Consider the following 14,005-nt stretch of genomic DNA (forward strand, 5'->3'; position numbering starts at 1 on the left):
ATAATATCGAAGCCTATCCACCTGACGAGACTCTTGAGTTACCTTTTCATCTCAGCATTGTTGAGCATCAATAGACGCAAAATACATTTTTATGTAGTCTAATGTGCCCTAAATTTACTATCATATCAAAGTATAATAAGAAAAAATCTTTCCGTCGGAAAAGGGTTATTTAAAAAAAGAAAAGAAAGGCTTAACGTCTAACAGTGTCGGAGATTTAGAGAATGTCCAACAAATATTCAAGTACCCCTGCTATCGCAAAATCCCATCTTATCTACGCCTAGAACTCAAGGAGAATATTTGTACAAAATTTCGACGTAGGCCTACTACGCCTGATAGCGTAGTTTTGGAAATTTAGTAACCGCCCACCCACAAGAAAACAAATTGAAGTTTCTCTCCTCCCGCAGGGTTCATATTTCGCAAATTTCCGTCTGGTCTGCAACTTAGGCCCCAACGAGGATATTTGTAAAAGAATTGAAGGTTTTGTGCCTAATAATTTCTAATGTCTGGCGATGAGTGAATCACTGAGTTAATGAGTGTGTTTAGATAATTTGCAATGTTCCAAGAACTGCTTACAAAAAGGAAACATCTGAGAAAGTCTCATAGATTACATTTTCATATTATTGTTCAGGGCAATTTAATCATAATCTCAAAATAATATTTATTTTAAAATTAAATTTAAGAGAAACAACTACGCTAAATCAAACTATTCACATCTGAATTGAAACTATGCTTATTTTTGTCTGATTTCGGTGTAGATAACAAAAGTAATCCTCATCTCGTCATAGGCATTCTGCCATTGTTGGCAGGTCACTTACTGTAACTGAGAAGCTTTCACGCTCCACGGTCTTCCACTAACCTCTTCGTCTTCACGTACGATTTCTCTATTTTGATATCGTCCATTAATTGTTGTCGCCTTCGCCCCGTCCCTCTCTTTCCTGCCACCATACCCTCTAGCACGTTCCTCATGATACAGTTCCTTCTTAGCCAATGTACCAATCAGGTTCTCTTCCTCTTTTTAATAATATCTAAAAATTGTTCTTTCCTCCCTCATCACTTCTAACACTCTCTCATTCGTTTTCCGCTCGACTCAACTAATTCCCTCCATTCTTCTCCACACCCACATTTCGAAAACTTCCAACCTTTTTTTATCACTAATAATACTACCCAGTATCGAAAACTAGTCAGCTGTTCTATTTTCTTCCTTCCTACTTCTATATTTGGCACCGACCCCTTCGTTCCAATCACCATGGCTATTGTCTTTCTAACGTTTATTTTCATCCCACATTCTTCACACCCTTCCTCAAGGTTTCTAACATCTTATTTATTTGCTCTTCAGATTCTGCAACAAGCGCCATGTTATTTGCAAACTGTATACACCTAATCATTATATCTCCTACTGAAATGACATCTTCATTATGTAGACTCTTTTTCACTGTCTCTTCTGCATAGATATTAAATAATGTAGGCGAGAGACTGCGTCCCTGTGGAACTCCTCTTCCAATTGCACTCCTCTCTGTCATTATAACAAAAGTAGCTTTATATAAATAAGGCATCAAAATAATAATAATAATAATAAAATGGGTTTTAACAATTCGAAGTTATTTCAACTCCTAGCGTAAATACTCCCAGAACAAATAAATAAATATTGTCACCAAATCTAAGTCAACACTTATATAGCCAATTAAAACTTTAAATTAGACTTATTGTTACACTATTAATAGTGAAGAAGAAAGAAAGAAAGAATTATATTTGAACATTGATGAATTAAATATACATATTTTTTAATATATATTTTATCTTTCCTAGAAAAAGGACATAGACCTATAAATCATAGTGTTAAAAAATCGAAAGTTTAAAACAAATCTAGTGTTTGTTACAAAATGAAGGCTGTTCTTGATGTGAAGTTTTGTATCAATGCTTTTATACTGAAAGAACAAAATTAGTGAAATCAAATAAAGAACAACGGGACTTTATAAATAGTGGAGAAACTTGTGTTGATAGAGTATAAAGTTTTGACGTTTAATCTCAAATACGAATCAAAGTCGGAATTATTCGCATAAGATGAAGTGTGTTGATAGGAATCGCATGTTGAATAAATCCCTCCATGATAAAGATGATATTTTAGCATCGTTCTTAAAGAATTTTCACTTGAGAATTAAGGTAGGAAATCAAAGGTTTTAAATGGCTGGAAAACACAGCTCATCATTCATTTTAAACAAACAACCAACAGGAAATATGCATACAACATCTAATGTTCCTGAAGTACCGTCCCTGCAAGCAGGTTCTGAGAAAAGCAACGTACACATCCCACTGAGCAAACTCTCTTTTCTTGCTCATTTAGGTAAGCTTCCAGTTTACAGACTTAACCATACTTGTAAGTAGATTAGTGGAAAATAGCGTGCTATTCTATTTTAGAGGGGCATACTTAACATTCATAAAATAGGCTATTGACTTCGCTTAACAGAAAATGCACTCATGCTGCTTTAGAAAGTGTTTCTTGAGGAAAGAGTTGCATTAATGAATAAAGATTGACTTTAGAAGGATTATGTACCCGAGGTATAAATACAACGTGTAAACACATGGCATAACTACAGTGTATAAAACACGATCCAACTTAAAAACACAAACCAACTTGGGGTTAAGTTTAGAGTTACTCCTCCGTTTTTTATAAAAATCAGGATAATTTACAGGAGAAATGAGGTAAGAAATGATAATATGAACTTTTTATTTGATGTTCAGGAATGTAAGTTTGGCAGGAGAGTTGTTTAATGCGAGAAAAGATATGTGGAAGTTAGTACTATTTACCTAATGCGGAAGCATTCGCGGAAGGTTTCAGCAACATGGTAGTTGTAAAATATAGCGAACAGGTGTAACGGATGCGCAAACATAATGAAGAAAACCTTTTAAATTTTTGTGAAGCCTACGGAGTTCTGAAGTTACGTGAAATGTAACAACTTTTAATACATTAAGCATTGTTTTTTATATGTTGCAAAGTCCAAGAGCACCTTCAGATTGGAGGAGCAACTCTAAACTTAAGCCCCAATTTGTGCTACGTAGTCACTGAAATGCACGAATGCTATGTAACCAAGCCACGGCAAGAACGCAACAAGGGGGCCCGCGTGGTAGCGCGCGATGGATCTGTAGTGAGCAGGCACGTCACCTACGATGGGTATAGTATAAACGAGGATAGTGGAAAAGCACTTCATATGACCATTAACCATATAACCTTCTATGTTGCACAGCTTTGCGACATCTCTAGGATCACTTTGTACACTGTCTTCACATATCACTTCACTTTATCATGCCTTCATTATGGAGCACTACGTGGTAAAGAGCATACGTGCATTTCGTATTTCTACCTTATTACACATGTGAGAGTTAAGATCCCGATATATTTCCATTACTTATACAATCCTATTGTGAAATCAAGCTACACTTTCTTCCGTAGATTTTTACAAATTTATGCCTCTCTAAATTGGGACAGCACAGAAAATAGCTTGCCCATGACTAGATTATGGACTCCTAATCCATATCCCTATAACACGCAATTCCATACAAATATAATTTTCGAAACGAGATAACACTTTCACTGCATCTTTTCTAGACAAGATAGATTATGGACTATCTTGTCTAGAAAAGATGCAGTGAAAGTGTTATCTCGTTTCGAAAATTATATTTGTATGGAATTGCGTGTTATAGGAGACGTCCATATGTAACTTATCCTAAACTTACCTACGCTACCATATCATACCCTACTCTACTCTAATCGAATGTACCCTAAATTAACCTACATTTTATGCCATTAATGTATAGACCCTTTCTATGTAATATTAGCTTTGCCTTTGTTTCTATTAAAAGAGCTCTGTCTCGTCTCACATTTTGTTGCGAAAAATTTTCTCTTGTCTCGTCTCGTGAGCGATATTAGTGGGAAATGTTCATTGTTATATTTTGTACAGGACCATTTTTGATTTAAGCTGCTTGATTCAGTAAAGAAAGGGTTAAGTTCACAAGAAGGGTCCAGGCCTAACGTAACCTAATTTACTTTATCCTACTCTACGATACCATACCCTAATCTAACCGAACCTACACTAACATATACGAGGCGTATCCGAAAAGTAATACGTTTCGGAAAAAAATATAGTAAACAGATTTTTTTGAAACAATTTTATTGTCACAAGAAAAAACATATCTTACACTACTTTTCCACATAAATTTCCACCATTGTTGAGGCACTTGTAGCGGTGGATCAACTTATCTAGTTCTTCCTCATAGAACGATGCCGCCAGTGAGTTTGACACTACATGCCGCCAGTGATGAGAACCATTGCTGCACAGTGAGTTTCACTTCGTCGGGAATTCGCCTGAAAGCGTTGTCATAATGAAACGTCTGTTCTCACGGATTTTTTCATCGATTTCCCTCAACAAGTCATCGTTGACAACTGAAGGCCGACCACTCCGGAGCTCATCGTTTACATTAGTTCGACCCTCATTAAACATCCTTACCCACTTTCTCACCATTCCATCAGTCATTGCGTTTTTACCATAAACCTCTTTAATTTGACGATGAATTTCTGCCGGTTTCACATTCTTTGCGTTTAAAAATCGAATTACCGAACTAATCTCACAGTCGGCGGGATCATCAATTGTCTTAGACATTTTAAACTTGCACTGTAAACAGATAACACTACGCAGAGCAACCAAAATGGCGACAGTTGAGAGCAGACGAATAAGGACGACTAGCGCGCATGCGCGGAACACCGATCTCAGCGCAGCAGCGGCGGGAATGCGAAATGATACTTACTTTGGGATACGCCTCGTATTTTACCCCATTAATGAATGGACCCCTTCTATGAAACTTATGATTGAAATAAAGACTGTTTGAGTAAGCGTTTTTGATTTACAACCTTGTGCAACGCCAATGTTATGAAGGATAAGGCGGCGCAGTTCGCGGGTACACAGACCATCATCCAAGATCAACTCTCTAACAATACAGGTTCTTTTCCATCAAACCATCTCCCCTTCAAAACAACTAGATTGACCGTTTTAGGTTCTAGGTAAATTATAGACTTTCAGTCAAGCGGCTACAGCATCATCCCTATTTATCGTAGGATCACGGGTCATACCTCGTTTTTTTTTTTTTTTTTTCAATAGAGCAGCCTTTCAAACTTTACCATTATCATTTCCCTATTATATCCCTGAGGTGGGAAATCTTGAGAGAAATCGAGATTTTTCTCTATTTTTTTTTTCAAATTTCGAACCCTTTCCCCTGGACTCTCCCTGTGTTAATGCTGAGACCTAAAAATCAACTGAAAAATACAAAGCGGTGTACTAAATTTCAACATTCTATCTTGAATAGTAAGGACGGGAAAAATATTTACAAATGATCCCCATAATTCCCCGCAAAAGACACTGATCTCAGATAAAAGAAATCCTGGGACATCCCTGCTTATCCTAGGGTCATGTTTTGTACCTCATTCTCTTCAGGATAGAACAGCTTTCCAAATGATACCATTCACATGTCTCCATCATGTAACTGAGGCGTAAAAATCGCTAAAAAAAGCGATTTTTTGGCTAAAATATCCTTTTTTTTTTGTTTTACATTTTTGCCCCTCTGTAACCCGCTGTGGTGAAGCAGAGATATGAAAAAAAATCTAATAAATACTATGCAGTGGACTGGATGTTTGTGGAAATTTTCATCTTCTAGGTGTCAAAGTAAGCCCGCCAAAAAATAATAAAAAATAGGCCTAACGAAAAATAATTTTTAAAAAGTTATGACGTTATTACCCGTATGTCTCGACGCAGAATGGCGTGAAACCATACGTAACGTATTCTACAATGCCTCCATGCTTGGAAAAAGAAAAATAAATCCGAAGTAAAAAGCTTTATTGGTACTATTTTAATCGATTAATGTAGATACTACTTCAGTACCTAAAAATAGGTACTAGAACCTAAAAGAGTTAAGACTGATTTACACATAGGGTGCTGTGCCCATGGAATCCCTCTGCCATGCTCTGTCCGTGTCGCGGCCGGTAGCTTTCAAACATACCATGCCATGCTGCTATTGCTTTCTACACCATATCGTTTGGTTCTACTCCATTTCGTGTCGCTTCAAGTATCCGAGAAAAGGTGAAGCATCTAATCGGACAGTCCTCGCGTCCGAGTCCGACTTTGAAGAGAAACCAGCCCGGTTGTGTGGCTCGTCAGCAGTGTTGCCAACAGCCTCTGAAGAAAATAGGCTAGATGGCCTTCAGAAATAAGCATTTTTACGCAAAAAAAAAAAAAAAAAATGGCTAGCGCCTTTTGAACATCTAACCTATAAAACAAATTGTAGACTTTAAACCCCTTTTTTGTGTGTAGGATTATAAGTGAGCTACAGTGAAATTTGGAATGTTGAATTTTATTCGCTGAAGACTAATATGCAACATACATGGGGCATTTTAAATTACAATAAAATCCAACAACAACTCAACTGATTTGTGAAGCCATATTATCAGTTGAATTAAAATAAGTCATCATCGAAGACGTCGCAGCTAGCCGAGGCGTTGGAACTGGATGTACCATCGTAGGATTGTAGATTGGTTATGTTTGTGTAGACTGTTATGGTCCCAATTTTCAGTAGTACTACTTTCGGCAGGTCATAGACCTTGCAAGTACTTTTCTCAAGCTAATTAGATATCCTATTTGTTCCTTTAATAAACAAAAACAATCTCTGTGGGTTCAAATACCGGACAGTTTACTAAATTTGTATTAGAAAACTTTCATTCTTGCAATGAAATGCGAAAATTAAAAATAAATAAATAAATAAATAAATAAAAACTAGTAAACAGGGCCGTGCGGAAGCAATATTAAAATTTCTTTCTGAATCTATAACTATTGTTAAGTAGTTGCAAATCTGTGGGTGGGGAGAGAGAAGAAGATTGAAAAACAAGTGCTTGTTGCGTAATAAAACGCCGTATGTCTAGAGAATCAATTAATACAATAATATATAATAACAAATAGGCTAATTTTTAAAAATTACACTTTATTTTCAAAGAGAAAGTATTTTTAGAATTAATTTACCGGCTAATAAAAAAGCCAAAAATGGCAAGAGTTCCATAAAATAAGCTATATTAAAGACTATAAGCATTTCGTAGATTTGTATGGCTAAATGCTTCTCCAAATAGACTAGATTTAGCCAAAAATAGGCTAAATTGGCAGCACTGCTCGTCAGTTGCGATCCTTCGGCTTTCTTCGGGGCATACGAAGCGACACGAAGTTGACCAGAACCAAGAGAAATGGTGTAGGAAGCAGCAGTGAACTTTGTGAACTACGGCACGACATGGGAACGGCACACTATGCACCTTTACAGTACCACGCCATCGGCCACGGTGGAATCAAAAATTATGTCGGCTCTCTTAATCCTAAAGATAAGGTTGTACTTTAGGCAACTCATTCAAGTGATTCGATCTCATCTAAAAGAAACTCATTATTACAACCAACTAAAAGTGGTCTTGTCTTAGCTATCAATGTATTTTCTTTATTATGATATTAACTACCGTCAAACGGGGCAATGCTGATACACTTTTTGGGTAAAAGGGTATGTAAATTCAAGATGATTACAACTGGAATTGCCAAGAAAATTATTTTATGTACAGCTTTCCTAGGTCTTCACATTAATACAAAAGTGGGATTAATTAGTGTAAATATATTACAGAAATAATAACAATTAGTACTGTATCAGCATTGCCCCGAGGTTGGAGCAACGCTGATACAGTCAGCTGAATTGTTATTATCTTGACGTAGGTGTGTCAGAGGGACAATGCTGATACAGCAGGTAAGTGTTCTTTCAGCCGATTCTGTAGATACGTAACATGACATAATTCTGGCATATTTTAACCGTTTACATACAGGTCACATGGAAAATGGAAGTTGTACAAGATAGAATTTCTATTAGGCGAATTGGGTAACAAAATAGTGTAACTGAATCAAAATACTTTCAGCATGAGATCTTAATGTACCAAGTAGCATGACAATTCTCCAAAAAATAAAACCTGACAAAAATTATACATTCCAGAAAAACATTGAAAATGAACACTGAAAAACAAATAAAAATAGAGCTATTCTGCTTCTATGAATGCAGTACACATATTAATGAACTTTTGCTGCTGATCCATTGTGTACAATACCTGTACCATATCAAAAAATATGCAGTTCTCACAGTAAGTGAAAGAAGCAGCATATTACTTGTGCTTGTAAAAAGTACCAATGCTTAACACAAGCATAAATGAAACAAAATAAACCGACTTGCCACAGACACATTGGGTTACCTATCAAAATACTCTATTTACTGATGAACATCTATTTACTGCATGAGATAATCTATTTACTGCATGAACATCTATTTATTATACATTCAGACCCTCAAATGAAACTGTAAAAGACATAATAATGTCTTTCTGTCTAGCACAGGCTGAGGCAACATCAGAACCACATCATCAGCGGAAACGGTATCCACGGCCTCTTGTTCTAATCAGTAAAACATAGTACCGTTCATATTTTTGCGAACAAATCTGACATCATAAAAAGAATCAACTACTTGAATTATTTGGCCAACCAAATGCTTCACTGATTTATTTTCTAAGTATTTAATCAATAACCACTTTAATTGCAGTACGATTTTCATGTTCATCATTTAAAAAAATCAATAAATACCATTGGCTATGAATATTGTTTTGTTATCGGTCATTATGAGGCAAAAAACTGGTGCAAGTAAATTAACTAACTAAGAATACATTATTATTGTTCAGCATTGCCCCATTTCGATAACATTTTGTCCCTCTTTGAATAAGGTCATTTTAGGCAATACAACTTGGGTGACCATTACAGTAGCCCTAATAATTGCAGATAGCGACAATGATGCATTTCCTACAATAACTTGCCTTGAAAATATTTTTAAATTTCATCTGTCGAAAAGTACTGACCTCTTAAACTGACCCACGAAAAATGTCGAAAATAGACCCTGTAAGAACTTTTTTCTTTTGGCAAAGTGGGGCTAAAAATACACAATGTAAGACCTGTATTTGTATTACCTTGTTATACATATCTGGAAAACTTATGTATATTTTTTTAAAAAAACAAATTTGTTGCATATTTTACACTCACATCAGGGTAAAAACGAAAACTTTTCCCTCTTTGTTCAGATTTAACGCGTGGGTTCAGCATTGCCCTGGTTAACGGTTTTTAAAATAGTAATTGTCATGAATAGGCTATTCTAACAAGTAAAACTTCTCTCCTAAGAATCGGGGATCTGGAAACTGCGCATATATTTAGATAGAGGAGGACCACAAAGGAATACTGGTGGAATATCCGTGCCGACAGCAAAGGATAAATCCAATATGACCGCCCGAAGGTCATGCCAATTGACTTTTGCAAGCAATCTCTCATCCACTTCCCATGGGCAGATTGACTTAATGTTTTGCAGATTTATATATGTATGAACACTACACATCTATTGGTTTGAAATTTCGCGGACGTTGACTAATTGAACCCAATATAGCCGATCAAAATGTCAATGTGTCAACGACTCGTGTCTGGAAAACAAATTATACTATGGAAGTACAGTATCACTAGACGTGTACGAAAAGCATTAAACGGTGCAAAACATCGCCATCTGAAAACCAATATAGCCGAACAAAATCCTGAACAGTGTATATTTTATATGAGTATTTCGCGGCTATAGGCCTATTGGATACACGATGTAGAAATTGTGATCCATTTGTATTATTTTCCTCACCTACTACTGGTAATGGATCTTTATACAGGGTGCGAATTACCGGGGGGAATGAGGGGGATTTTCCCCCTCAATCACATTTTGTTCCCCCCCAAAGAAGTCAGCTGAAGTATCCCCACCGGGGATGCTCGCTTTCCCCCTCAAACTATGCTTAGTATAACTCCAAATTTCACTGATTTTTGTTATTTCTTGTAAATTTAATCTTCTAGCTGTATTTCGAAATGATCGATGCAAACTGTTCAGTTTTGGTCATTTCTACTTACCACCTAATTACCCACTATTTTCAACGTTGTTTAGTAGAACTATATTATTATGACTACGGTTGTTACTTGCAACTCTACCTTCGTACCCTTCAGTTCGTCATCGTTTGTGAATTTGAATGTACTAATTGCGTATAGCAAAGCCACATATAGATAGATTTATAAATGTTCTTAGCGGTTGGCCAAGAAGAAGTAAACAAATAGCTTCTTCCACCATACTTGGCGAAGTTCAGACATGCCATATTCATCCTCTATATTTGTATCGATTATCATCTTATTTTAATTTTTGTTATAACATGTTATTTCATTTTCCAGTGTACTCTTTGTTAGCACATGGTCTTCATTCCCTAGTAGGTTGTGTGTATGCAACTCAAAAGTTGCATTTAATTTGTGATAATTAGCATAGTAATCACTGCTTTTACAGTTTACGGAAATGAATTTTTGAAACTGTACTCAAAATCTGAGATATAGGTATTCTCTCGTAAGTATATGTTAACGTACACGCTGGGGGATACGCTCCTAGTGAGCAGACATGTTAATGAAGGTGATTTTTAGGTGAATAAGCGAATAATTCAAGATTTGTTTCAGCATTTGTTAATACGACTGGTTCTCCGTGTCATTGTCCGTGTATGTATAAGCATTTCAACTGGAGCGGTTTTTTATTTAAAGTTAACCCTTCATTTTTCCATCTTTTCGCTGTACAGTTTGCTGTCCACGCAATTAATGTTGTCTGAAAAACTTCAGTGTAATGTTTTACTTTATTTGAATAACGTAGCCCATAGTGAATCAACTCATCTTCAACCTAACAGTAAAGTAATTTTTAAGTGTTGACTTTCCGTGCCCATCACGGAATCGATATTTGGAGAAAAAAGTCGTGATGAGCACAGCTTTAGCGGGAAGTAGAAGCACAAGCTCGAAATTTGAATTGAGAGATTTTAAATATTTGGCCTTCGATTTGACCTTGATGTGAGAAATCGGGACCAGCAACAATCCATTTCTTATTTGATAGGCTAATATCTAGATTTTCTTTTTTTTTTTAAAAAAAGTCCGGTTTAACTGATAATTTTAGTGGTTTTCACAAGACTGAAGTAGGTTTCTTTTCGCAACCTGTATGTATTAATGCAAAGTGGAAGCTTTCAATATGAGTGGAAAAATTAACATATGCTTGTGATCATGGCTATTGCTCAAGCCGAATTATTAACTAAATAAACCTTAGACAGCTACGGGGACAAGAGTGTGTACAACATTAAAACACGTTCAGAAAGGTTTAGTGGGGTGTGTGTATGTCACACAATATATATGTGCATAGTTATTGTCGGTAGATTTATTAAATTAATAAATCTCTTATTTATTACACATGCCACACACACACACACACACACATATATATATATATATATATATATATATATATATATATATATATATATATATATATATATATATATATATATATATATATATATATATATAATATATATATATATATATGGGGTAAGGCATTTATTGTCTCATTTTGAAATTTGAACCTTCAGACTATGTCCTTTGGCCTAATTGTATCCCCCCCAATATAGGTTATCTAATTCGCACACTGTCTTTATACCAAATTTCGTTTTTGTAGTACGAGCTGTTTGGTTCAGGATTTTGTTGTACAATCCCCCAATTTGACTTGTACAGCAAGTCCTTTGCCTGGTGATATGTATGAACTACGTATGACAAAATTAGAAAAAATACCCCAAGGTATTCAACTTTTGTTTAGCAGTATGAGCAAGAACTCAAGAGTTGTGAGTTCATCGCATATTCGTTATTCACGTAAATGGTGTCGAGAGAACCGTGACAATCATGCATTAAGAACAAAACATATATGTGTTCTTACCGAATGAAATAATATAAATAGTTGAAGTGAATCGAAATTCAATTGTTCTTTAGTCTTCCTATTGTTTCTAAATACATCATAAAGAAAAATAGAGATTTAGATTTGTGCTGGTATGAATGACATAGGTTTTAAGCGGACATCTTGGATTCAATGTGGCCATAGATAGTATTGTATTTATTTCTTTTGTATGAACTTACAAGTACGAGGAATGTCCTCAAGTAAGTGTAACATGCGTCATATGTACAAAAAATGAGTAAAATAAAGTAATATTACCTTGTCATGATATTTACGTACTCCTCAATCGTATAACAAGAATTTTCTAATAGAAATAATTTTAACTTTTGTCTGAACCTTTTCATATTTTCTTCATACTTTATATCAATAGGCAACATTTTCAATTAAACTTTTGTTTATATTTTGACCCGCCGCAATTTTGCACAGGGTTGTCGTAGAAAGTCGAGACGTGCTCCATCTACTTTCATTTGACGATACCTTTCAAACAATGTGCCACTTAACCCCCCTTGTCATTTGAAAAATTTTAGTTGGATCCCGCCTGGGACCCTGGAGCAAACTTTCTTATCCGAAAAAGTGTGTCCTTGAAAATGCTGGGATACGTGTTGGCCGAATTTTCCATTTACCCAACCGTTTCCGAACGAATGACTCGGTTCAAACTATTCTACCAGTTTTTTTTTTTTGTTTTGTTTTGTTTTTTGTTTTTTGTTTTTACATTACAATATATGTTGTAACTCACGATATTACGCCCGGTGGCACGTTTAACTTTGGGATTCATCTAGTTATAACATATCAAATGCAAACACAATTGTCTCGTTTGGATCTCAGCGGAGCCACTGCGTGACCTTCCCTTGTCAGTATAATTGAGTCATGTGGATTGCCTTTTTTAACTACTTGCACAACATAAAAAAGCAGCGACGGAAAATTTTTCAAGTCTTACTGTAAACATAGATTATCAAACTTAAGTCAATATTTTTATACTCGCTGCTTTTATTGGAGCTTTGTTTGTAGAAGATTTTCATAACATCTGAGCATTCTTTGCGTGGTTTGTTTCTGTGTTTATACAATGTTGCTATTATTAGTCACTGAGGTGTCTTCATTAATGCATATTGTATAGCCGTTTATATTTGTTAATCGCAAGTTGTATAGAGTTAGAAACAAATGCATTCTTATTGACATAGGCAGATAAAGGACTATTAGATTTAATATCAGTATGCGTCATAAAACAGTAATTTAATACAAAGTGTTTCTTTAGTACGATTTAGTTCTGGAGCTGTATACCCTAACGTAACATGACTACCAGTGCAAATACAGTGGTTAGAGCAGAAAACATTTTATTTGGACTGGCAACAGTAGCTGTCCTGTGTTCCCAACAGAATTACAAGTGTTGGCAAAACATTACTATTCAACATTACAAATTGTTTTAGATATTCACCACTTTCTTCCAGTTTGCATCTGCTTTCTGTGTGTGTGTGTGACTTCTAAATTCGTAATATTACTTTTGAGTGTTGAGTGCTTTAAATTTTAGAATGTCGGATGGTAGTGAATCTAAGACACATTGGTCATTTTTACAGACAAGAATCAACAATCTCTCTCCATTAGCAGCAACCACGTCTACTAACACTACTTCTACTGAAATATGTGATGATGGTAAAGTTATGTTTCTTCGTTATTTGAAAGAATTAACGCCATGCTACTGGTATGATAAAAAAAAAAAAGCGCCTACATTTGTATAAATTTCTAATTGTTCTTTTTATGCTAATGTCAGGATGGTGACCAATGGAACTATTTTTAAATTAAATCACAAGGAAAATGACCTCCAACTTCAGATATTTATATTTGTCCCACCTTGGAGGTCATTTCTGTCGTAATCCCAGGAGTAAATATGGTTTAAAATAGTACAATTACATTGAGCGAATCTAAATTAGTATAAAGCGGGTAACTAAAAATTTATTCAAGCAAATTTTACATTTTTACTAGTAGCATGCGTGTTAGTTATTTAACGCATTCTTTTAGCACGGAAATTAAGATATGGGGCATGGAGTAAGAGAATTAAGCAAAATCACATATATTCCAACTAGGTCCGTAT

The 14,005-nt window shown here is 35.4% G+C and overlaps 1 protein-coding gene across 4 annotated transcripts in view; it reads left to right on the forward strand.

Moving 5' to 3' along the window:
- Positions 1-14,005, forward strand: part of LOC145683866 (choline/ethanolamine transporter flvcr2a-like) — a 117,662-nt gene that overhangs the window by 59,392 nt on the left and 44,265 nt on the right. Inside the window, exon 1 of one of the 4 annotated variants that reach the window (XM_081755488.1) lies at positions 1,734-2,341. The exons of 2 other annotated variants lie outside the window; for them this stretch is intronic. In XM_081755488.1, the coding sequence (XP_081611614.1) occupies positions 2,182-2,341 (160 nt within the window). In that variant the 5' untranslated portion in view covers positions 1,734-2,181. Of the gene's footprint in view, positions 1-1,733; positions 2,342-12,937; positions 13,567-14,005 lie in introns of those variants that run through there. One more of the 4 variants, XM_081755497.1, reaches the window with a different exon arrangement.

The sequence above is a fragment of the Thermobia domestica genome, chromosome 1, assembly GCF_964235325.1.
Source record: "Thermobia domestica chromosome 1, izTheDome1.hap1.1, whole genome shotgun sequence".
Classification (NCBI taxonomy): Eukaryota; Metazoa; Arthropoda; class Insecta; order Zygentoma; family Lepismatidae; genus Thermobia; species Thermobia domestica.